Raw genomic sequence first — 26,311 nt, forward strand, 5'->3', positions numbered from 1 at the left:
TAAGGTTTTAAAGTTAAGATATAGAAGGAGTTATAAAGGTAATAAGAAGTTTTAAGATGTAGCAAGTAGTTTTGTGTGTCATTACACGATTGGTTAAGAAAGCCCACACTGTGGCAAGGATGTGTAAGACAAAATAATTAACTCTTGGTATGAAAGCAGAAACATTCTTTGTGGCAGTAGTTTTTTGGCCAATTAACCTTTAAGAGACCTGGTAACCTGTGGTCTTGTGACCCCTGAACACATACATCTGGCACATACGGTGAAGACATTCTCACTCCTCCATGAGACCATAAAAGAAGAGTAATAAATCATGCTTTAAAACATCTCCCAGTAGTCCCATGTCTCAAAATCCCAGTACCAAGGATAGACTCAAATGACCAGAGAGGAACCTGGAGATGCTTTTCCTTCATTTAATTAGAAAAGGTGGGCCATGCATAGTTTAGCCAACGGTCAGAAACAAATCAATCAAAGTTCAATCAAAATCAAACAGGCCCAGAAGTCTGGGAGGGCTTATCTTTAAAGACAAATGATTATTCTCCATTATGGACATGACTTGGCTCTCAGCAGAGTTATCAGTTTTTATCTGGAGCAATGTTTTAAACAAATAAGTTCTCCCCTGCTGCATGTCAGAGGCACCTGGCAACACCAAAGACCCGTTTTGCGTCATGCTGATGACACGACTCTGCCACACCAGGGTCTGTCCTTCACAGATAACAGGGAAAATCCCCATTTTCAGAAGTTCCCTCATCAAAGCCTGGAAGAACAAGATGTAATATTCTATTTCCTTTTGTGCACACACCCCAGAACCTGGCTGATGGGTGGAAGAATGCAGAATGGCAGATGGGTGGGGTGGCTGAAGCACCCGGGGAGGGTGCAGCTGTCAGCGAGACCTTGGGGTTGAACACTGGGAACAACTTGTGCTGAGGGGAAGAATTTATTGTCAGAACAACCCCACAAAGAGGGATTCTCCCTTTCTGCTCAGAAACTCGCCTTCTGAACATCTGTGTGAGGAGGATAGCACTTAAAAGCCTGTAATTAATGATTCATTTGCACATGTTCTCCATGTTCCCTCTTTAATGATGATGGTCATTAGAGAAGTGCAGTCATTATGGTTTGTTATTCCCTGTTGATAAATATGGAGCAACCAAAGACATGATGTGCATCTGAAGCATTTCCCTTTTCACTGGAGCCTTTTCCAGCACTGAAAGCAAAGAGGGAGCGGCACCAGCTCATGGAGGAAGGGCCCAAATTGCTGTTGGCACAGAAATGAAGGGTTGGGTCATGTTAGCCCAGCACTGTGGCTGCTGGGACAGGCTGGAGCTGGCCAGGTCCTCATGGTGGACAAAGAATCATGGCCCAACACAGGAGGAGGCTGGTCCAACACCACAGACACAACCAATCATCCATCCATCCATCCATCCATCCATCCATCCATCCATCCATCCATCACTCCCTGCTGTGGCAGGGTAAGGGGGTCAGGGCTGGGCCATCCTCCTGAAGCAGCACAGCTCTGGTGACATTTTCCTGGCAAATTCACCAGAAATTGTGACTTTGAGCTGTACTCAAAATATGGTGGGAGCTCCTCCTCCTGGCCAAAGATTTTCCAATGCACCAGGCAGGGTGTTGGTTAGCAAAGAAATTCCATATTCCCACACTTTTCTCCTCCCTGAGTGGTGGGGAGTGGGGTGGGACCCCAGCTAGAGTGTGGGGAGATGGCAGCACCTGGAGCAGCTCAGTGTCCCCTCACACACCGCTCAAGTCACCCATCCCTCCATTTAGACATCCAAGGGACAATTCAATCCAGCTCCCTCGCCTTGGTTTGAGGTCAAGCACTCAATCAGGGGAGACTCAGATGAGGCCAGAGGCTGCTCCTGATGGTCAGAGCACACAGAGACCATCACAAGGATCAGCTGGGAAGCGAACGCTCCATTTGCTGCTGCCCAGCACAAACGCTCTTGGAGATGAAGATGAAGAAGACAAAGAGGAAGGTGAAAATGATGGCTCAGGATGCCGGCACAGCCAAGTTCATCCCCACAAAAGGTGAGGAAGGCATGAAGGGCAGGCAGTACTCCCCCAGCCTCCTCAGGACAGATGGACAGAGATCCAGCAGCCCACAGAGCCTGGAAGGATGGAGCAGCTGCACAGGGACCCAGAGCTGGGATTGCAGGACCAAAACCCCAAATTTCTTTTCAAAGGTACCCAAACACAACATAGAAGAGATTATGTAATGTCTTGCAACCAACAAATACCATTTCCCATTAATTTCTCTCCAGGAGCATGTGTCTTTTCTGTTCGGTTTTTCTTTTAGGCTGCACTGGGGATTTGCAGACAGCCGTGCTAAAACTTAAAAGGGCAAATAAACACAGGGACCATTTGCTTGCTCACTCTGTGCACCAGTTTGTGGCAAAAATACCAGAACAGATGATCAGAGGGTTTTTTCTTTCCTTTTAAACAGAGATCCTGACCTGTGCACTGAAGGGTGAAATGATTCACTCCGTTTTTTTCCAGAGTCTTGGGGGCTCAGCCATGGTTTTAAAAGTGTATTTTAGAAGGTGAGTCATCTTACATGTCTTCCTTGGTTTCTCTGTGTTTCATCATAACAATAATGCCTCTTTATTACTTTTTTCTTAGTGATTTTCAAAAACTTTGCAGGAGTTTTTCTTTAAAAACTCCACCTGCATCTGAAAAACAGTGCAGTAAAGCCATAAATATTGCAACCTGGACAAAGAACTCCTGCCCTTGGGTCAGCCATGGCAACTGGAGTCACATTGTGAGATGCTACAGATGCTAAGAGATCAAATGAGAAATAATTCCATTTCTGCTGAAACCTTGTGGCTGCTGGTCCCCAGCTCCCTGTGGTGGTGGGAGGTGACACACGGAGCCTGCCCAGGCCCTGCAGTGGATGGGAAATGAACTCCTGGTTGCTGTTCAGCACCCAAGGCAGAGTTAGCACTGCACACAAAGTGCACAAGGGTTTAATTCTGCTCTGACTCAGCCCTGCATAGCTGATCCCTGTGCTGATTCACAGCTCAAGGTGAGCTCACAGATCACCTCGAAAGAGGGAGGGTGAATTTACAGGTGTCCATTGGCTGATACATCCACCTCCAGTGGGTCTTAAGCTAAAATATCAATGCCAGATTTTTCTTTATGTGTTACTGACCTGGGCTGGGACAGAGGGCACTGAGCACAAACTGATTTCTTAATTGTACAATGGTTTGGGTTGGGAAGGAACTTAAAAATCATCCAGTTCCAACCCCCTGCTATGGGCAGGAACACCTTCCACTATCCCAGGCTGCTGCAAACCCCATCCAGCCTGGCCTTGGGCACTTCCAGGGATCCAGGGGCAGCCACAGCATCTCTGGGCACCCTGTGGCACCTCCCCACCCCTTCTTGTTGGAGGAAAGAGCAGATTTCAAAGAAAGACAGGGTTTATACAGTAATTCACTCTACTGTGGAGTCTCAGCAAGCCCTGTGTCTACCTTTCAATGCAGCTCAGCACTGAACTTCAAGGGGAAAATGAGATGCTTTTTCTTAAGTACTTATTCTGTGGCTTTGAGGGAAAATATCTCCCCAGTCCCAGACACAGAGGGAGGTTTTATTGCCTTTATTATAGTATCACTGGCCTCAAACACTTGTGCTTTTTTCTCATACTTGAAGTGTCAAAGGCGTGTGTGCCCTTTTCCACATCTCTCTCTTCCAGAAATTATGACCTAAATCAGGCAAAGCCAAAGAGCTCTATAGAAGCGTGAGAAATTGGAGTGCAAGGGGGAAGAAAATGCCAGAGATGGTCTAAATGGTACCCAGGCATTTCAGCCCTATTTTATCATCTAGGGCTGCATCAAGTCAATCTCTTTCTCTGGAGATGCTTAGAGCTATTACATTTGTTCTATTTATTCTCCCTCAAAGGCTTGGAGATGAGTCAACAGAAAAATCTTTTAGGATGAAAAATTGAAACTTGAAATAGGCAATATCCCTGGACAATTTGTTCTGCAATCAGAGCAGCATTCTCTTTCCTTACTGCTTTCAATCTCTAATTTAAAAAGGAAAAGGAAAAAAAAAATCAAAGAAAAATCCCTAAAATGTAACAGTCACATCTGTAAATACAGTTCTGTTCAGTCTCGCTCGCTCGCTCAAGGAGCTATTTTGAGGCAATACAGAAGTGCTTGTTTTCTAGAGTTCATTTCTGGTGAGAAAATTCCCTCAGTTCTGCTCAGAAAATCCCAGGCGAGAGCAGGAGCTCTCTGAAAGCCTGGAGCCAGCCCACTCCCGCTCAGAACTGGCACTGGAAGGGAAGGACAAGCCCACACACCTCTTTGAAGGATTTCTTCACCTCCACCAGTGGGTGCCAGTGGGCGATGGGCTTGCGGGGGTAGGCCAGCATCTCGTTCCAGTGGTCTCTGCCCAGCCCCTCGGCGTTGACCCCCACACGACAAACCCCGATGATCTCATTGTGGCCCACCCTGAGGAACAGTAGAGAAACAGCACCATCACCATCCATCCATCCATCCATCCATTCATCCATCCATCCCTCAGACTGCCCACGCCTGGCCAGGCAGAGCCGGGACCCCACTGCTGGTGAGCCTGGGTTATTGTGTCTGCCCCAGCACTGCCATCACCATTAATTACAGTTCTTAAATTATTTCAACTTCAGGTCAGCCCAGACACAGAGGTGTGAGTAGTGCTCTACAGCAAGAATAACCCCAGGTTCAGTAATGCCTAATTCATACACCCCATGCTGCTAGGACTGACATTATTTGCTTTCTAAAATGGGTTGCAGGACAAGTAAATAACCAAGGGAGACATGTCACTTGCTCAAGGAAATGCCATAAAGCAAGGACCAGCTTTGCCAAACTTGCTGTTTTTCCATAGCCATAAATATCAATGTCACTGCAGCGATAAATCACCAGAGACAGGTGGATACCACTGAACTCTGAACATAGAGGCTATGGAAAGCACTGTGGAAAATTGCATTTGAGCAGGAAAATCTGCACCCAATGGGATTCTCTCCCCTCCAGCTCTCCAGAGCCTCCCACCTACCGATCATAATCCATGACAGAGATAAGGAGGCTGACTTGATCCATGTTCTCGGGGGGAATGTCAAAGATTATTGCTTCATTGTAGGTGGGATTAAGTGTGTTTTTCTTTATGGTGGTTTTCTTCTTTTTTAGTCTTCGCCCATCACAGAGCAAAGACACTTTGACATATGGATCTAGGGAGGAAAGATAGGAGAAGACCTTTTGTTGATAGAGGTGTGTTGTTACCGTTGCAATATAGAAACAGGTTTATCAGACGATGGGCTGTGAGCTCCCAGGAGCCAGAGGCACTCTTCAATGTGGCGTCGTGCCTCGGGGGAGGCAAAGAGTTACATTATTCCACCCCAAACCCCTTGTGAAGGGCGGCCCAGGGGTTCTGATTGGGTTTGAGTCCCTGGGGGGTTCTCCCTTGCTGTGTTTCTAATGGCCCCTGACCCTGAACTCCACCCTCAAGGGTGGAGACCCTCGGGAGTTCTGTCCCTCAAAAACTCCTGCCCTGCCTTTGTTCGGGGCTCTCTGTTCTGGATCTGAGTTTGTTCCCATGCTGAATAAATGGTTTCATGAACGGGAGCCTGTCTCATTGGTGTTCCATGCTGATCCCCAGAACCCTGCAGCTTCCCTGGACGAGAACCTGAGGTTGTGGACTGCAACACTTCAAATAGACTTTTTCTAAAAGTTTGTTTGCAGACCAGTAAAATCCTCCATTTCTCATCCTGGTGTGGGTGGTGACCTGAGGTTCAGGCACCAGAGAACCAGCACTGTTTTTTTATTATTGCAGAAAGGCTGAGATGGCTTCACCTGAAGACTCAATTCTCAGACATTTCATATAGCATTAAGCTCCAGCTGGACAGAAACATTTTCTGCAAAGGTCTCTGTTGTTACTGCTTTTTGTACAATGAAATGCAAATACTGTGAACTTGGTGTCTGGAAAAGAAACTGGGTTTTATGATGAAAACCAGAATTTGTGCATGCTAAATTTGCAAGTCAGCTCTTTGAAATTTCGAATGCAGACAGTCTTCAGGTGGCTGTGAGCCTCAGGTGTGACTACTGGCCACTGTACGGGGAAATGTACATTCCACTGGGATTTATCCAGGATTTATGATACTTTCCTGATCTTGGGGTGGAAGAATTGATTCTGGCTATAGAGGGTTCCAAGAGATCTAAGTGTCTAACCCAAGAGATGGATCAGAGCTCTGGCCCTGCAAACCCTCCAGTGGGATGGGAAACAAGCCACAGATAATTCTGCTTTAAAAATTTTGTTTGCACTTAAAACATGGACAAAGCTTTTTCAGGTATTTCTGAAAAACATGATGGTTCACCCACCATCTACTGAGGATACGGTGAAGGAAGAGGAGGAAATGTGGATGCAGGGGGGTCCTCCTCAGCCACCAAACACCCACCTGAGTAACCTGTGATGTCCATAGCTTTGAGATTCCTGCATTTAATGACTGTTAAGGTGAGGCGACCTGCAGTTGGCAAATAACAAAGGGAAAACATGATCTCGCCCAGGTCCACGCTTTCCTTCAATAAAACAGAGAATACATTTCATTGGAAACGTGCAGAACCAGCCAGGTGCCTCCTCCCCCACCCCAGCACTTCCTCTATTCTGCCATTTGGAGTGAAGGGCACTTTATGGTGGTGATTCCAGTGCCCCCCAACATGATTTGGTTAAAAATGAATACAGAGAACAGGAAAAGCAAGTTACACCTCCACATCTTAGTTAAGGACAATCTTCCTCTGCCTCAGTGAAGTCCGTGCTTCCTATTGCAACCTCCCAGCTATGCACAGCTAATGCCCAGCTGATGCACTGCTGCTCCACTGCTCACACAGAGGAGATGGGATTTCTCACACCAAATCAATGCAGTGAGGTAATCAAATTAGTCTTATTTGAATGTACAGAACATGTCTCCAGTGCCTGGTTCCTCCAGGAATGTGACAAACACAGGAAGGTGACAGAAAGATGCACTCCTGACATGCAGGAGCTGTGTTCCCTGGCTGTGCACTGCAAAAATCTCCTCAGAAACTTTCTGTGACAGCCAGTGCCATCAGTTCATAACATCACAGATTGGTTTGGGTTGGAAGAGACCTTGAATATATTCTAGTTTCAACCCCCTGCTGCAGGCAGGGATGAATTCAGTAATAAATGTTTATGACTGACAGTGCCCAACATTTCTGCATAAAATAAAAATGTCTTTGAGTAACACAGTGGTTTCCTCTAAAGCTGGGCAAGAGTTTCTTTGGCAACTGTGGGGTCAAAGATTTAAGCCAGAAGACAACCAAGAAGGGCCCATTGAGCATTTTGTTTGTGACATTTGGAGCACCTAGCCCTCTGAGATGGCCTCAAGGAGCTGGCACAGCGTGGGGCTGTGTGTGTGCGAGTACAAATGGGGAATTAACCAGCAGATGGCACTCAGAAATGTTTGGTACTTTTGGATTACACAGAGGCCAACACAATTTACTCTTTTAGTGCCCCATCAAATAACTTTTATCCATGGCTCTTAGCACTTCTTAGCACTGCAGCTTCATGGACTACACCTCCTAAAAGCCCTTTCCATCATTGCCTTGCCCACAGGAATTCAGGAAAAAATAAACAAACCAGATGTCTTATTTAAACTAGAAAGCATCATTATCCAAAGTCAGCAGAAAGATTTCCAAACACCTTCTAAAAATGGATTTAAAAAAAAAAAATCTTATTTTCTACATACAGATCCCACATCTGTAGAGCAAACAACCCATTTATTTTTGGAAACAGTGTGTTTGATTCCTTTCAATGTGATATAATGATCTGCTGAAAAGAAATTGTAGCTGTTAGGAGTAGTGTGGTGGAATTGGAAAGACAAGTAAATGCACTTAAAGCTTTGCTAAGTGTTAGGGGAATAGATCTTGTTGATGGATGAGGTTTTTGCCAAATTATTTCCTGCTCATTCTCAGGTAAGGCAAAGATTAAATCTTTATTCCACTTAGATGTGCAGAATACTGATGAATATTATATAAAATTTTGATTGGGTCTGTTCTTTCATGCATTCTTTGTTGTTAGTTGGTGTGGGAGGGATGAGGGCAGGAGACCTTGGACAAGATGTCAGAAGAGAGCAGCCCCCTGTGAGATGCTGAGAGCACCCTCTGAACACCATCTCATCTTCTATTCCCCTCCTTGCACTGAGAGGACCAATTCAGGGTATAAAATGAACATAAATTGTTCTTTGACCTCATTGTATCAGGTCAAGACATTTTTCTTTGCAACCATAAATACAAGAGAGCGAAGTGTGTCCTGTGGGTACATTATTTTCTTGCAGATTATAGACATTGGGATATTTCCAAAATTCATATCAGTACCATTTAGGATATAGTGGAAGTTCTGAATCAATAGACTTGAAACCAAAGATGTTTCCCTGATTCACAAGCTGTACAGTCATTAATTAAGTAGCTGAGTGCTGGCTATTTGGCCAGCTCAGTGCTTAAATGTGTTCCTACCCTCTTACCCACACCATTGATCTCATGCATTATTAGGCACCCAGAGCTTTCTTGGGGCTTTGTGCAAACTGTATTTACCCTTCCCAATTTTGATTAAACAGAAATGTCCTTGGGTGTGCTGCAGCTGGCTGAGATGTCCCAGGAGCAGCACATTCCTTAAGAATGGCACAGACAGGACAAGGGGATGGAGCCAAATGTGGTGCTGGGTGTGTCTGTGGCAGCTCTTCCAGGCTCCTCCTCAACACATCTTGGGCATGGGGCTGGCTCTGCTCCCCTTACACCTTCTCTGGAGGCTTTTCCCTCAACAGCCCTTCTGTTGGTGCATCTCCACCTGCTTTTGTGGGGTTTTCCCCCATTAAATGAGATTATTTAGCCAGGAAAACGTCCACTATGGCTTGCAGAGCCAACAGGCAGGCTTCTCCAGGAGGCACCAGCACATCAGGTGCACTTTGCTCCGCTTCCAGCAGTCCCTCTCTGGGTGAAGGATGTGCCTGGTGCCTGCTTGCCTCTCTGCCAGCATTTCTGCTTTCATTACCATCCATCAATCACAGCAACCATGGCTGTTTGCAGCTTGGAAGCCAAGAGCTGTGAGCACCCTGCTAACTCAAACTGTTGCTTTCCTCATGGTTGATCCTGCGCCTCCTTCCCATGCCCTCCCAGGCAAGATGCTCAAAAGGCATCAGCAGCAGCTCCCAGCACACCCCCAGCGCTGCCCCAGGGTGCCTGGAAGGCACCACCTCCATCCCTGTGTCCTCAGGCTGGCAGGGCCAAAGCTCTGTGTGCCCTCCCAGGACAGCTCCAGCCCCTGAGCCACCTTCCAGGGTGATGTTCTGTGTGCACCCCGTGCTCCCCAATGCCCCAGGACTGTGTCCCCTTTGGGCACAGCAGCACAGGACACAGGGCTGTGCAAACCTGTTGGACTTCACAGAGCTGCCAGGAGGTTCTGAAGACCCTGCAGCAGACTGGTGGGGAACACGGTGCTGGGAAAAAAAGCACCAGAGTTACAAAGCAAATTGTCTTCTGGCACTGCTGGCCACAAGAAATATTTGTGTTTGACAGCTCCCTCCTCAGCACAGAAAGCAGGGGAGCAAAAGTATGAGATGAGTATGAGGAAAGCTGCAGGACAGATTTTTGTGAGTTGTGGCGTTCTGCCAGTCACCAGGAAAGATGTGACAGGGCACACGCTTCCAGCCACAGGGGTGGAGATGTCTCATCTTTCAGTCTCAAAAATAACAATGTGAAATGACAATGACAATGGCTGATTTGGTGTCCAGCTGCAGAACAATTCAAACTTTCATTGGCCCTTAAGACCAGCCAGATCCTCCTGGGAGGGCAGTGGAGGAGCAGGCAGCTATAATGGAGAGGTTAATGTCACTGCTCTGCACTCAGTGATCAATGTGAACACTTGGCTTCTCCTGCCAGCTCTGTGTGACATGGAAGGGGCTGGGACTTTTCCTCTCTGAGGCTTGGCTTCTCTTTCAGAGGGAATTCAACAGAACTTCTAAAAGACCCAAATCCAGCTGCTGGAAGAGTTGCCAGCAGCACATCCAGCATCTCTTAGCACCAAGGGCCCCACAGAGCTCTTCCTTATTGTGACCATGTGATGCCTTAAGGTTTTAGCTTTTCTATTTTTCAGATCCTGTACTCCATTTGTGAATAACTCTGAACTCCATATAGACTGATAGCAAGCTCTCTCCACATTTTTGTCAGACAAAACAATCCTTCCAGGCCTGAGAACTAAGGACACCCTCTGCCTCAGGCCCTGAGAAGTATAAACAAAAGTGAATTGTGGGGGGAGCAAACTGGGGGAATATGATTTCATTACCTGAAGCTGTAATTGGAGAATAAACCCCTGATATGCAAACAGACCAAACTCTTATCTGTCTGAAAAATTTGTGACCATTGTCCATCTTGGGTGTAGCCTCTGGGAGGCTTTTGACTGTCAAAGGTGTGTCTGTTGAAGAACTTTAATAAGTACTCGCTTTATTCTCTTAACTCTGTCTAGCTCATCACAGGTGCATGTGGCAGAGAACTGTGCCATGGCTGAGGGTCCCTGGGGCTAACAGAAGGCCAGGAGCCCATCAGCTGCAGGATTTACCCCTGTGGAGAACCCCCACCCTGCCAGCAGACACTCACCGTCGTGGCGTACTGAATGTCCCTCCAGATGGAAGTCTCCCGGGAGAGGTCCGAGTCCTCAAACAGGTTCTCCAAGATAACTTCTCCTATCATGTCATGCCTGGAGAACCTGTCAAAGTCAAAGACGCTCAGGTGGAGCTTCCTGCTGGCCAGCTCCTCGTGGGGCACAGGGAAGTGGAAGGACTCATCGAAGGTGGGGTTCAGAGTCTTCCTGTGCACTCGTGTCTGGAACTTGCGCTTGCGGTCGGGCAGGAGGTAGATCTTCACGTAGGGATCCGAGCTGCCGCAGAAGTCTTTGGCTGGCAAGTCAAAAGCCCTGAGAATTCGGACAGTCAGCGTCTCGTTCTCATAGTCATACTTGAGGGTGAAGTTGATTTTCCCACAGGTTTTCTCTGCCTCTTTCTTGGGGTCCTCGGTGTCCACAGTCTTTTGTTTGTAGAGCTCGGGCTTGATGCGGCCGATGCTGGTGGGCTGCTCAGCCACGGCTGGCGGCTCCAGGCCGTAATCCATGCTGGACACATGCATCTGGCGAGGGAGGTGCCTCTTGAATGAGATGTGCCTGCAGGAGGAAGACACCAACAGCTCTCTGTGTTTACAAGGACATGGCTCTCCTTTTTTGCCCCCAGACTCAGAAAGCAAGAGAGCACAGAATGAGTTCCATAGGTGCTCCTGAGCTCTGCTCTGAAGCCATGGGTATTGTGGAGGTGAACAGAGGGGAAACACCTCCAAAAACCTTCAAGGAACCAATCCAGCAAATTTCTTAAATTCCAGAGTATTTTCCACAAGCTATGTTTTCTCACCTGTGGCACGAGTCAAAGCCCACAGCTGAACAGATGGGCCCCAACAACTCCTTACCCAAATCACAGACAGCACCACATGGAGAATTTCCCCACCCTCAACCCTTGTAAGATACTGGCACTAAACTCTCTCAGGCAAAACCAAAACCACCTTTTTTGCTTTTTTTTTTTGGTGAGAGAGCCATAACCAGTTCAGAACACCAGACTTTACTCATAGAACCACAGAATGGTTTGGGTTCAGAGGGTTTTAAAGCTCATCTCATTGCATCAGGGACACCTTCCCCTAGATCAGCTTGCTTCAAGCCCTGTCCAGCCTGGCTTTGCTGGGTATTGCTGCTTCCAGACTTTTCCAAGAGACTCATCAGAAACTGATAGATAATTGTTGACAGGGAGGGAAGCACAGCCTCGTTGGGAAGCGTTTCTTGCCTTGAGCTCTTCTCCAGCACAAGCTGTATGTAAGTAAAGCTTTATCTGAACAAAGCATAAAAGCTTTCTTTGGACTGAGGGCATTATTTCAGATTATCTGGTATTTACAAGAGCAGTTTATAGAGTTATTTAACCAAACTAAGAACTCTACAGCCAGAGCATTAACTTTCAGTGATACGTGGTGCTTGGAGGCCTTGGCAGGTTCCTCAGAGGTATTTTGGGCAGGGTTAGACTGGGCTGTGAATCAGAGGAACCTGACAAGGAGAAAGTGGGTTTGAAACCTGCCCACATACAGCCAAGTCCCACTTTGTTTGTCCTAATTCAGACTGGCTGAGGGTTTTTTTCTCCTCTGTTGGAAAGGTGAAGTAAAAGCAGAAGGAGCGTGTGCATGCAGAGGGGGAATCAGCTGCCCAAAACAGTGTGGATAAATAAAAGAGTGTGGATCACAAACACAGGCGGCACCGTGCTGATCTAACTCAGCTCCTACAAACAGGGGATTGCCTCACTAATCCTGCAAAAGTGCAGCCAATTTTCTGAGCAGTGCCTGATTGCCCTGTCACACTACTGTGCACGTCCCAGGCATGGCCAGTGAGGCAAACAGGAGTGCTGGGGCACGGCCAGGACCCTGCGATCCCTTTCCTGTCCCCGTTTCACCGCCTTCTGTGTCAAGGAGAGATGCTGCATTTCACAGAATGGTTTGTGTTAAAGGAACCTCACAATTCACCTCATTCCACCTTCCACTGTCCCAGGCTGCTCCAACCTGGCCTTGGACACTTCCAGGGGTGGGGCAGCCACAGCTTCTCTGGGCAGCCTGTGCCAGGGCCTCGCCCCACTCTGAGTAAAGAACCCTTTTCTAACATCTAATCTAAGTCTCTCCTCAGTATCCAAGCTGGGAGGGTATCCCAAGGTTCATACAGCCTTTCCCTGAATTCCTGAGGATGATGTTGATGTCTCTGTCCCCATATGAGCACAAGCACCAAGCGCAGCTGGGTCTAGCCTCGTGCAACGAGCAATCCATCAATTGTGCTGATCTAATTGCTTCTGCCAGGAGCCACAACAGAGAGGGAGAGCCAAAAGGTCTAATTTTGTCTGACAGGGTGCATCATTGATACTTCAGCCTGCCTCTCATGCTGGAACAAAATTAAAGTGGCCAAAGCATGCGGGTAACTTGACACAATGAGGTCATGCAGTAATAGGGCGCAAATCCCTGATTTTTGAAAAGAGCCATGGTGAGCCAGTCTTAACACATTCACTGTTTAATGGCCAAGCTTTGGTCAGTAATCTGGTATGTAGGTGCTCTCTTTAGTCTCCCTGATGGTATCTAAACCTCTGGCTCCATCCAACAATCCTGCCACCTCTCCAGCTGCTCACAGAGCAGTGTCCCTGCTGAGCACCCCATTCCTGCTGAGCACCTCATCCCCACACATCAGGATCATGGAACATCCTGAGCTGGAGGGGACCCACAAGGATCATAAAGTCCAGCTCCAACCCCTGCACAGACACCCCCAAATCCCACCCTGGGCATCCCTGGAGCAGAGTGCAAACACTTCTGGAGTTCTGGCAGGGCCGTGCCCATTCCCTGGGGAGCCTGGGCAGTGCCAGCACCCTCTGGGGGAAGAAACTTCCCTGAGATCCAATCTAAACTCCCCTGGCACAGCTCCAGCCCTTCCCTGGGTCCTGTCCCTGTCACAGAGAGCTGAGATCAGCATCCTGAGCTGCCCCTCAGGAGGAGCTGCAGTGCCTGATGAACTCCAACCTCAGGCTGAGCATCCCATCCCATCCCATCCCATCCCATCCCATCCCATCCCATCCCATCCCATCCCATCCCATCCCATCCCATCCCATCCCATCCCATCCCATCCCATCCCATCCCATCCCATCCCATCCCATCCCATCCCATCCCATCCCATCCCATCCCACCCTCACCTGGTGGAAGACGCTGGCTCCGTGGTTTGCCTCTGGATCCGCGTGCGCCGCATAATGTGATCCTTCATGGACATTTGCACCTCTGCAGGGATGTCTGGGGAAGTGTGGCTGATCTTCACAGCCGCCTCCAGGAAGCTGATGGCCCCCGTGTCCTTGAGCTTGTCTGCCATGCTGGCCTTGTTGCCTGCCTCGCTCCGCAGCACGGCCAGGTGGGAGGAAAGGGCCTTGTTCCTCCAGGGAACCCAGCACAGCTTCCAAAAGAGGAACACAAACACTGCCACCAGGGCCAGGCCACACACAATGACTATCACCGCAAGGAGGCTGACGGAGAGCTCTGAGGGAGAGAAGTGACAGGGAGGGATGGGAAAGAAGAAAAGAAGAGACGGATGGGGAGAAAATCATAAGTAAAGGAAGAAATGGTCCAAACAGACTTAAATTACAACTAATGGAGATCTCTTAGCATATTCTTCGAGCCAGAGACCAAGTGAGCACCCCCTGACAGATTGGGGACACACCTAGGGAGAAAATGGGTGTCTCCATATGGGCAGAGCTGTGAAGTTTTACACCCTGATGCTTCAACTGGCTATAAAATACCATCCTTGGTTTGTTCTGTGGCATCAGCAAACTGCTGAGTCTGAAATCAAGGAGATTGGTACAATTCCACAATAGAAACAAGCTTGGGTGCTGTGCCACAGAAAGTGCCTTTTTGCTTCATGTCACAGCTACTCAGGCACAGTAATGAAAAAAATCCTTCTACCAGGGTCCTGGAAGTGGATTGTTGTTGTACTATCAGCGCCCACATCTTGTCCAGATGTGCCCATAGGGAATAAAAAGTAAAAACCAACACCAAGGAAAAATAATCACAAGCTGCTGATGCAGAGAAGCCAACCATAGCAGGAGTTTGTACAGAAAGTACTACACAGTCCTCCTCACTCTGAACAGCACAGGAGCTGCGGGTGTGCTCTGATGCTCTGAGACACTTTTACCTCATGTGTGGTGTATTTCAGTCCTTTTCTGGAAAGAGCTTCCTTACGTGTGGCTGACGAATCAGGAAAAATGGAAAATGGAAGATATATATATATGTGTGTGTGTATATATATATTTATATATATATCTCATCTAGGCTATGAAATGATTCACAGCACTGCACAAAGATAAACATTGGCTATTTTTGCTTCCTGTCCTACTGTGTATTAATTCTCAGGAATATTCTCTCAGACCAAAACTCCGAGATATCAGGATTCCGAGGAATATCAGTCCCTGATGGAGGAGGCAGGTTTTGTTCTGGAGGTAAGTCTTCAGCATGGACAATTCCATCATGGATTGCCTTGAGCTCGTGGACAATTCCTTGATCTGTGTTATTTGTAGTACCCAGTAAAGCCACACTCCTTAAATTACCCAAGTGCAAGTCAGGACAGAAAGACAAACAAAATACACCAAAACACCCAAAAGTTTATATGGACCAAGCATTACCTCTTACCCACCCTATTTATGTCTATTCTTGGACCATAAATGTGTTGTATGAATTTGAATTCCCTACCCGAGCCCCAAGGAACAGGGTGGGTGCCCTGAGCATTTCTGAGCTGGGGAACTCCCCTCTGTGCCGCATCTCAGCTGATCTAAATGTAATTCCTGATGTGCTTTGCCTTAAACAGGAGCCATAAAACACCTTCTGTTCCCTTGGGTCGTACAGTTTAGTTTTGTAAAGCTATAATAAGACATTTAATCATAGAATCACGGGATGATTTTGGTAGAAGGAGCCTTAAAAATCATCTCATTCCACCCCCTGCCGTTGGCAGGGACACCTTTCACTAGACCAGCTTGCTCAGACCCCACATCTAACCTTGCCTTGATGTTAAGGCTGAGAAAAATCTGTGAAATATGAGGAAAGACTAGGTTTTTAATCTTGAATGAATAGCTGAATTAAAAAAAAATATGGGAAAAAACGCCACAATCACAACAAACCCCCCACCCACCACTGGTGAACCATGGCGGCAAAGTGTTCAGGAGCACATTTGTATCGTCAAATTTTGCTTGTGTCTCTCTGGGAATGCAGCAGCCACTGCAAATTTGGGATTATTGCGCCAGCTCCCGTAAGTGAAATCTCCAGGCAGCATCAGACACAAAATGTGACATCCACACCCGAACAAGCCAGCCCTGTGCAGTGCCTGGGAAGCCATCTGTTGTTCCTGATGTCCTGGAGGATTTTGTTTTTCCACTAAATTACTGAGCCCAGCAAATCCAGCAGGAGCTGCAGGCAGAGCTCCCTGGATGCCTGTGGGTTTTTGACTCCAAGGGAAGGGCTGGAAGGGATGGGATGGGAAGGATAAACATCACCCAGAGGTTTTTGCAACTTCTCTTTCCCTTCCCAGCCTCCTGTACAGGTCATTTATTTTCTGTTGTAGCTCCGAGGTGGAAACACAGATTGATGCTGGGGTGAACAAGCAGGTCCCGTCTTACTCAATAATAAATAAGGTTGTAGCAGTCAGCAGCAGAGCTTCCTCAGAGATTTTCCTAAATGTATTCACACCAAAGCCGAGAGCACAGAGGTTCCACTTCCCTGTCCTTTGAGTTAAGTGTTGGAATGGTGCCCAGGAAACTCAGTGTCAAACATTCATAAGAAAACTCAAGAACCTGGACTTTTTGCAGATATGTCTGTGTTGGTACAAAGGAAATCATTGCAATGCAGAATCTCTCACTGCTGGGAATTCCTGCGTGACAGAGAAGATTTTTTAAAATATATTTCCACCCATTCCAAGGAGTTTTATAAGCTACATGTCTCTGCCAGCACACCAGGCTCATTAATGGAAACCATCAGAAATAATCAATTATCCTTTCAGAAAACCTGTTGCCAGCTTGAGAAAGATCCTGGTTTCTGTCACTCCTTGCAGGGCTGGCATTCATAATGTCTCTGACAAGATTCACAGATACTTTTATGCATGACCTCCTACTCCTTCCTCTGACAGCTGACACAAAGCACGAGTGGAAGGGATCAGGATTTTACAGACAGTTTTTAAGCATCTGCCTGCTTAGAATATTGGGTTGTTTGAAGATGACATTGAATTGTCCAAGACTTTTTTGTGACTTATTAAACTTAAATATCAGTTGGACAGAGTTGACCTTCATTGATTTAATGAGCTTTCCCTTATGAATTTGAAAATACCAGTGACTTTCTAAAAAACACCTGCTATTGAAAATGCTATGCTTTACATGTCCTTTAACTTACAAGAAACTGTAAAAACAAAATAATTCCCCACCTAAGAGAAAATGCCCCAGGGCCAGAGGCTGCTTTGGTATTCCCGGTACCAGTGGAGGTAAGACCAGTTCCCCCAAAGGACACCTCAGCCCAGGGGAAGAATGAGCTCCTTGGTTGATATTAAGCCCCCTTCTTCAAGGTTTGGATCCAAGGGGTGGGGATGAGAGGGAAAAGAGGAAAAAGAGGGATGTGCCTGCATCCAGCAGTGAGGAAGGGCTCTAATGCAGGAGCAGCTCAGATCCCAGCAGCTCACAAGGGAGAGTCACATCATCATTCTGAGCAATGTCCCACCTGGGGAAAAACATGACAAGAACTACATTTTCATTCTCTTTCTCTCTTAAAAATTCACAGTTATTTGGCACTTTATTATCAGGTAAGTGCTGTGGTGCAAGTGCAGAGCAGCTCCAGCCATTCCTCACTCCAGTCCCATCAAACTCACTGCTACTCCCTCATCCTCACCCAGTTCCCATGGGAGACATGGGTGAAGCTGGAAAATAGGTCTTATTGCAACTTGTAATTGAAAATAAAAAGCTTGAAAAAGGAGTTTGTAAACACAAATTAACATGGCTGTTTTCCAGCCTGCCCCCCTCCCGGGAGCAAGCGCTGCTTCCCCAGGAACTTTTGGCTGGAAAATGCTTTTGGCCACAGGGCAGCAAAGACAGAGCTCCCTCCTGAACAAAGAGGAACAGGGAAGGGATGGACATGGACACTGAGAGGATCCACCCTGGAAGTGCTCAAAGCCAGGCCAAGACCTTGAGCAACCTGGTCTAGTGGGAGGTGTCCCCACCCTCAGCAGGGATTTGGGACCAGATGATCTTTAAGGTTTATTCCAACCCCTCAGTATTCCGTGATTCTGAGATTCTATGATCTACCTGCTCGAGCTGATACGTTTAGGATAAGCCATCGAGCTTACATATTTTTTATAATAAATATAAAATATATAAACACCACAGAAAAGACCTGAAGCTGACAGCGATGAGGACACCAAGAGCACAAACAAGACTGGATTCTCTCACTGTCACCCAAAACTGATCCCAGTTCTCCTTTGACTTCTTGGTCTGTGTTTGTATTCGTTTTGTAACACCCAAACCCCTTGGTACTGAACCACACCAAAAAGCTCAAAACTGCAACTTTTCCAAGTTCACCACTTCTTACTGCCTTTTAATCAAAGACAAACAGCCCAAGGAAGGAGAAAGAAAGAAGTGGTTTGCAATGTAAAATTAAAGCTAAAAGCAAACTGAGGATGGGGCAAACATTCCTTGGTTAGTCCAGCCCTTCCCACCACAGTGTCCGTGGACTCGTGGAGCAGCTCCTCAGCCAACCCCCCTTTTTGTTTCATCCTGGATGGAGCTAATGAAGAGATACGTTCGAGCTGCCTTTCAGCTTGATGTCCCTGCTGACTTCCTAATGCCCAAACTGAGTTGCCGAAGGGGATAATTTGCAAAGTCCAACCCAAAAGCGATTAATAATATGACAAAGTCATGATTAGAGCAGTCTGTTAACTGCAAGACAATAGTGGTCTAATTGTGGCAACATTGACTTTTACTGCTGTGAAGTAGCTTGCACTGTCATTAAAGAGATTCATGGATAACTCTGAGTTTAATGTGCAGAGTTATATTTAATATCCCAAAGATGTAATTTAGTTTTCCTTCCACCCACTCCCTACAGAGAAAACACAACATATTTGATGGCTCCCTCAGCACTCCACCAGCCATTAGTTATTCCAGCTACCTGTTGCACTTAAACTAAGTTGGAATGGCACGAGTGGAAGTTGGAGAGGCTGGAAATTCTCCTTGAGGTGCAGCGTGGGACCAGGGTGATGCCACCAGCTTCCAGGACCTGGCTGTCCCCTTCCTCCCTTGTCATCTGTGAGGTTTCCTCAGGCCCTGGAGCCCCTCACCAGGGCAGTGGGGACACTGACCTGACTTTCTGCCACCTTCTGCCAGACACAGCCACCAGCCTGGCCCTGCCAGGTGCCCAGGGACATCTGCCCTGTCAGAGGTTCTTCCTCCTAAGCCCTCTGGTGGATCATGGAAAATCTGGGCATCAGGGAGAGCTTGGGCTGCTTTGCAGTCTGCTGGGGTCCCTTCAGCTGCAAAAGCAGCTCCTGGCTATTCTGAGCTGCAGCCTGGAGCATGGAACATCCTCCCACAGAAGTTCCAATGCTCCTGGAAGGGCAGCTCCAGGGGCTGTGGTGATCCCCTCACTCACGCTGCCTGTGAGTGCCTCCCCAGTGCCACACACCCAGCACCACCCACACCACCCCAGCCGATACTTCTAGGCTTCTCTGTTTATTTTTCTGCTACGTTTTTCTCTTGCAGGAGTGTTTGTGAGGATATATTGTTCTGTTTCTGTGGGGCTTTGCAGGGAGCACGCACTCGAGTGATGGATTACTGCAAGAGGTGCTGCTGGAGGAGAGCAGGCAGCTCTGGGGCTACAGCACACCACACGAGGCCAACTGCTGATCCCATTTTCTCTCGATTGAGGAGCATCAGCAACGTGAGCCTGACGAGCTGAGGGCTCAAATTGGGCACGGGGAGCTGTGGTGGATCTCAAAGACCAGGACAGGGGGGAGCACAGGGCAGCAGCTTGCAGAGGAGGAGGAGGAAGGGTTCCATTAAACCCCAGCCATGGAGATGTTTATTTAGCAAAGCTGCCCAGCTTTGGAGGAAGGCACAGGGACTGGAATCACGTATTAGAACCCCCCAGTAGCACCCAGCAGCACCACAGTGACACGAGGGAATAATGTCCCCTTTGGGGACACAGCGCAGAGCAAACCCTGAGGGGCACCAGAGAGGGCAGCAGCAAGCAGAGCCCTTTGCAACAGCCATTCTGGAAAGGAAGCTGGTTGGTTTATAAATCCTGGGATGCTGTGCTGGGTGAGAGGTGAGCTGCAGTGCAGCACCGTGCAGTCCTCAGCCAGATCCTCATCCCTGCCCAAGCCTTCCACGGCTTCAGAAATGGCAGCAGAGCAAAAGGTACAGGTCAGACTGTGCCTGCCAGCCCCCCCCCCCCCGCCTCCCACCAGCCCTGGTTCCTACCCCAGCAGGCTCTGTGGGAAGCACTGCAAGCCCACTCTCTGACTGATCCTCTTTGCTGGGGCTGTGTCCAGCATACCAGTGTCCTACTGATGGCTTTGTTATCACATTTCAGCCCCCACCACTGCCATTTGGCTCCCATTTGAAACTTCATCAAGTTCTTGATTTGCTGGTGGTGTTCTCCAGGCAGGCAGGAGCTACAGGAATATGCCCTGAAATATTCCTGAGCTAGGCAAGTCATTAGGAGCTGTCACTTCAAAGTCTGGCTGTCGTCAGTTTGCCTTTCACAGGCAGCCTGGCAGCTCCCAGCTGCTGCTCAAACAGCACCCAGGTGGGTCCTGGCGAGGGGGAAATATTTCAGCATTCAAATATTTCATCAGCTCCTCAGCAGATGTCAAAGGGCCAGGTCAGGACACAGATCTGTGTGGGGCAGAGCTCCTGCTGCCCCTCATGCTGTGGCAGGTGGGAGGGGCTGCAGAGCCCCTGCAGCAGCACACCCAACCCCATGGGTCACCTGCAGCTCTGAGGGTCACAAACACAGCTTTTTAGACCCTCCTGGCTTCTCCTGCCTTGGCAGTGATCCCAGCACCAGGAGCACGTGTCGGCTGTGACCTGTGGACACCCTGCTCAGAGCAGCCAGAGCTCAGCTGCTGCTCCCTCGTGGGGACAGGGACCAGTCCAGGGCAGTGCTGCACCCCCAGAGTTTTGGGGGAGAGGAAGAAGCACTTGGTGCCATGACCCATTCAGAAAGAAGCAGAATCATAGAATTATAGAGTATCCTGAGTTGGAAGGGAACCACCAGGATCATCCAGTCCATCCCCTGGCCCTGCACAAACACCCCAAACCCCATCCTGGGCATCCCTGGAGCGGTGTCCAAACTCTCCTGGAGCTCTGACAGGGCAGTGCCCATTTTCTGGGGAGCCTGGGCAGTGCCAGCACCCTCTGGGGGAAGAAACTTCCCTGAGATCCAACCCAAACCCCCCTGACCCAGCTCCAGCCACTCCTTGGGTCCTGTCCCTGTCACAAGCCAGCTTGGTTTTATCTCTTGGTCATGAAAGTAAAAATCCAGATTTTTCCTCTCAGCTGGGCAGGGCTGCACAATGTTATGATATATCCAATGAGATCCTGAAAGACCCACCCCACTCTGTCCACACTCCCAGCACCACAGGACAGGTTTCTCCAGGTGAAGGCAGCCACTCCCAGCTGCTCTGGACATGCCCAAGCCTTGTTTTGTTATTCCATACCAACCACAAGTAATTCCACAGAAGACAGCACAGGGAATGTGAACTGAAACAGGTTCTCACAGTCTGTTGAGCACTTTCACACTCACCTCATCACACAGAGCTTAGGGGCAAAGGTCCCTCTCAAAGCAGAGAGGTGGGAGTGCTCAGGAGGGGATGTTCTGAGGGGAGACAGAGAATCGTGGAATCATGGGATGGTTTGGGTTGGAAGGGACTTTAAAGCTCCTCTCCTTCCACCCCTGCCATGGGCAGGAGCACCTTCCACTATCCCAGGCTGCTCCAAGCCCCACCCAGCCACAGAGTCTCCCTGGAAGCTAAAATGAGAATTTTTTTTTCCTGTACCTGTGCTTCCCCAGTCCTTGCACACTGAGTCCTGCACTATCAGCTCCCACCAGCTTCCTCCTGCCAGCAAAGGCTCCCCAGGAACCCTGACAGAGCCTCCTCATCTCCTGCACACACTCAGCCATGGAATGGATCCTGGGAAGGTCAGGAGAGGAATGCTCTGACTGGCTGTGCCAAAGTTTCAGTTAGACAGCAAAAAACTTCTTAAAAATTAATTTGCTGCTACCACAGGGTTCCTGCCATGCAAGAGCTTATCAGAATGCAAACTATAAGCTTCAAAGGGGAGGATGAATCAGAAGCTATTTTGAGAGTAATTATATAAGACTATAAAACTCAAACCATCTCATTATTGCACGTTGAGGATGGAGACAACCCTTCATATGGAGACTTTGCAGGGATCCAGTGTTTCCAGTGGCTGATCCATGGCCCAAGAGCAAACAGCAGCCTCATTCCTCCCAGCCAGGCAGAACTTGCTTCACTGAGCAGTGGCAGGGCTTTCCTCAGTGTTTGCTGTATTTCTTGTGGGGATGTGGTTCTGTAGCTGGGAAATGAACTGGAACAGGACAACTTCATCCAAAGTGTGGTTCATTTAACTGTTGCATAATTTAGACTCACAGAATATCCTGATCCACAGGGATCATCAAGTCCCAGCCCTGGCCCTGCACAGACATCCCCAAATCCCACCCTGGGCATCCCTGGAGTGGTGTCCAAACACTCCTGGAGCTTTGGCAGCCTTGGGGATGTGCCCATTCCCTGGGGAGCCTGGGCAATGCCAGCACCCTCTGGGGGAAGAACTTTTCCCAAAATCCAACCTAAACTTCCCTGGCATAGCTCCAGCCACTCTCTTGGGTGCTGTCAGTGGTCACAGTGCTGTCCTGGATAGCAGCTCTCAGCTCGTTAGTGCAAATACTTGCAAATTCCCCAATTTTATAAACTCCAAGTTAAAATTAAAGAGAAAATGCTTAAACCATAAATCTGCACATGGAATAAAGTTCTATTCCAACACTCCCAGCCACATCCTCGAGCTTTCCCATTTCATGCTGGAGCCTTCGGCACCTCAGGGCTGTGAGAGGATGATCTCCTGGGACACCCCCGAGCTGTCACCTGCGTTCTGCCCTGCCTGCAAGGGGCAAAGAGAGTTGTTTTTATCCTTGCCTACATATCCAGGCTGCAGCTGAAGCTCCTGCTGTGTCTGGACCTGGAGGAGGCAGCACAGAGGTGTGGGTGATGCCGGTGCTGTCCCTGTGCCCTCTGCAGCCTGGGGTGGGGACTGTCACTCCTCGTGGTCTGACAGAGCTGATTAAAGGAGTGAGTTAAACACAGAGAAGACACTGTCAAACCCTCTGCCACCTGGTGCTCTCCAGCTCATGGTTTGGTCCTTCTTTCACCCAGGGAACAGACGGCAAATGCTGTCAGACACAGGAGTGGGAGCTGCTCTGGGCCCTGGGGGAGTTTAAAAAACCAGAGGGAAATCTGAGCAGAGTAATTCAGATTCAGGCACATCGAAGTTGGTTTTCAAGTGCAGAATCAACTGTGAGGCACCTCACGTCCCTATGTGAATATGTAACCAAAAAAATGGGAAAAAATCAACATTTCCAAATCACAGAATCACTAAGGTTGGAAAATGCCTCTAAGATCATCATGTGAGGTAAGATGAGAGTTTGGTGGCCTGGAGCTTGTGCTTTTTCCACTGAAACAGAATAGAAGAATAGTTAATTGCCCAAAAAGAAGGCAAAAATTCTGAACAGCTGGCGAGCACTGCATGGCTCTCTGGGCAGGAAGAGCCTCCAGAGCAGCAGCCAGAACAGAGCTCTGAAACCCCACAGAAGCTGCAACACCAAATCTGAGCATCCAATGTCCCAGATTCCCTCCTGGACCTTGACTGTGCCCATAGACAGCCCTCAGCCCATCCCCAGCTTCACCTCCTCAGATGGACCTGGAGATGGAACTCCCCTCTCACACCACCACCCACAAATCCCACCGGTGATTGTGGCTTCACAAAGTGCTGAGAGACTTCAGGGACAAGAACTGACACCCCGTGAAGTGCCTGGGCTGGAGGAGACCCATCACAGGCTCCTGGAGACAAAAAAATGTTGGTTTTCAGCCATTATTGACTGATTTGGGCTTTCCCTCCAGGCTGCAGATTTGTCACTGAAACTTCTGCTGGCGTGTGCAACCCAAAGGGGAACTTTGTGCTGTCAGAAATGCAGCATTTCTGTTATCAAGAGTGACAAAAAAAGAGAAAAAAAAAACTTTTTCAAGCCGAAGGAAACATTCCCTAGTGATTTATGTCACTTTGTGACTTAATCAGCTGCTCTCTAGAGCATTATAAATGTGATAGGAAGAGTTGTCATTGCTTTCTGCCTAAATGATGACAAGCTAATGAACTATTATAAGCCACAGTGAATGCAATTATGGCACAAGGCTGTGTGCTAATCCCATGACATTTTATCACAATATGCTGTAGCAACATCTGTAAACAACCCAGTGGTGCTGAACACACACAGCAACCAGGGCCGGGGTTAAATCCCTGCTGAGCATCCCCATGCCGGGCTGTGACCCTGCACAGACAGGCCCTGAGCTGAGCCCTGTGTGCCAGGGGGGCCTGGCTGAGGCTGCTCAGCACAGGGGAAGCCTCTAATCCAGAGCTGGAGCTGAGCAGAGCCAGGCAGAGGGGAAACCATGGCAATCCAGACACTTTGGGATGCAGAAATCCAATTGCGCTTCAGGACACAAAGCAAACAGAACAAGTAAACTTGTTCACTCTCTCTCTGTCTGCCTTGAGCAACCAAAAACCCTGGAGCTCGAAATTTCCTTTCAAAAACTTGATCAAAGTCGTGTCTGCTGTGAGACACCAGCGAGGCCAGGCTCAGCAGTGCTTCTGTGCCCAGACTCTCCACCCTGGAGCTGCCACCTCGCTGCCCCTTGCTTCCTACACTGGGATCCAATTTTGGGGAAAGGCTTCCCTGTGACTCCCTCTCAGACTCCATTTTTGCTCAAAAACCCACCAAAACCAGGCTGCCTTGAAAAGATATCAGGATAAAGCTTGTCAGGGAGCAGAACTGGGCTCTCTCCCCATCCCAGTGCTGGAAGTCTCCCACCCTGGGATCCGGTCTCCACAAGAGGACACAGTCTGGGGACCCCAAAAACCTCAGCAAGGGTGGGTAGAAGACCCCAAGCACTGCACAAGGCAGCACTGAAAAGCTTCCCAGAGCTTTCCTGAGTCTCCCCTGCCCAGGACATGGAGCCCCTCCAGCACAAAGGGCTCCTTGAGCTCCTGAGATGTTCTGGCCGAGCTTATTGCCTGGACCTGCCCCATGGGAAACCCAAAACTGGCGGTGCAGGGTTCTTCCAGAGCTGCCCTGGCTCCAGGTGCTGCAAAGGCCGGGTGATACCCAGCCTGCTGCCCTCAAGCTGGAGACACCTAGACCCAAAACAGCCACACAAAGCCACAGAAGTCCCTCTTCCTCTGTGCCTCTCAACTTGTGACACTCCTGACCCCAGCACACATCGGGAAGAGCAATGCTGGCAGATTCAGAGCTGGATTCAGACAGAGCAGCCAGGAAGGACTGCCTGGAGCCCGCAGCTGGTTCAGGGACCCTGCACCGAAATGCAGAGGTTTGGAACAGAGCATTTCTTTGTTCCAGCTGCCCTGAGTGAGAACTTCCTCCCCATGGCTCTGCTCCTGCCATCAGCTGCTGCTGCTTCCATTAGCTTGGAGCAAAGACAGGATCTTTAACCCCTCCAATGTGCTGCTGTGCAGCAGTGGAGTGTGCAGGCTGGACTGCCTGGTGATACACATTGATTTAATGGATTCTGAGATGCCCTTTTCCAAGGGCTCCTACCCCTCCATACCCTGCAGCTCATGATTCTTTCAGCATGAGCGTTTTGACCAGAGCCCAGACTCAGAGCTGGGATCTAACAACTCCGAGCAAACGTTCACCAGCATCCAGGAGATGAAGTGCTGCATTTGGAAAGAGAAACTGAGGAGGTGTCACTTCACACCGTGCCACACAACTGTATTCATTTCTTTGCAGCAGCTACAAATGCACAGAAAATTAGATTATTACAGCAGGGGCTAGAATCCCTGGGCAATTATTATTCCAGACTGTCCAGGGCCGTGTGCCTTAAGGATGGTTTGGAGAGGGCTGGTGTGAAGGGAGCTCTTGGCTTGCTGCCTTCAGGCTTCGCTGTACAGTTTGCTGTGATGTTGTCAAACATGAACCTGCTACAGCACAACAAACTGAGCTGAGCAGAGAGACACCCCCAGCCAGCAGCTGCAGCTCCAGCTCCCCGCAGGAGAACTTTCTTTTTTCCCCTAGGCAGGGAAGATGTACAGTTAATAGACAATCACTCCAAAAAATCCCCTCCCTGACCCTCCAGGATGCCATTTTGCAAGGTACAAATATAATTAAAGACAATACATGGCAGAGGGACTTAATTGCATCTCTCCCCAACAACTGCCAGCGCGATCGCTCTCTCAAGGAGTCTGCTGGATGGAAACACTCACAGACAAGATCCCTGATTTTTCAACATGTAGATGGGTAGGGAAAATACTGATTGTCATCTTTGAAAAAGAAATGGCAAATATTAAAGGTAGAAAAACTGCCTAACCAAGACGAGATGGGAACCTGGGGTCCTGAGA

General features: G+C 48.6%; 1 protein-coding gene across 1 annotated transcript in view; it reads right to left on the reverse strand.

Moving 5' to 3' along the window:
• Positions 1-26,311, reverse strand: part of SYT6 (synaptotagmin 6) — a 35,836-nt gene that overhangs the window by 3,101 nt on the left and 6,424 nt on the right. The window contains exons 2-6 of the mRNA XM_058855982.1: positions 13,790-14,123; positions 10,641-11,199; positions 6,434-6,554; positions 5,038-5,209; positions 4,310-4,460 (exon numbers count right to left, since the gene is read on the reverse strand). Of these exons, the coding sequence (XP_058711965.1) occupies positions 4,310-4,460; positions 5,038-5,209; positions 6,434-6,554; positions 10,641-11,199; positions 13,790-14,123 (1,337 nt within the window). The remainder of the gene's footprint in view (positions 1-4,309; positions 4,461-5,037; positions 5,210-6,433; positions 6,555-10,640; positions 11,200-13,789; positions 14,124-26,311) is intronic.

Source organism: Poecile atricapillus, chromosome 23 (assembly GCF_030490865.1).
Source record: "Poecile atricapillus isolate bPoeAtr1 chromosome 23, bPoeAtr1.hap1, whole genome shotgun sequence".
Lineage (NCBI taxonomy): Eukaryota > Metazoa > Chordata > Aves > Passeriformes > Paridae > Poecile > Poecile atricapillus.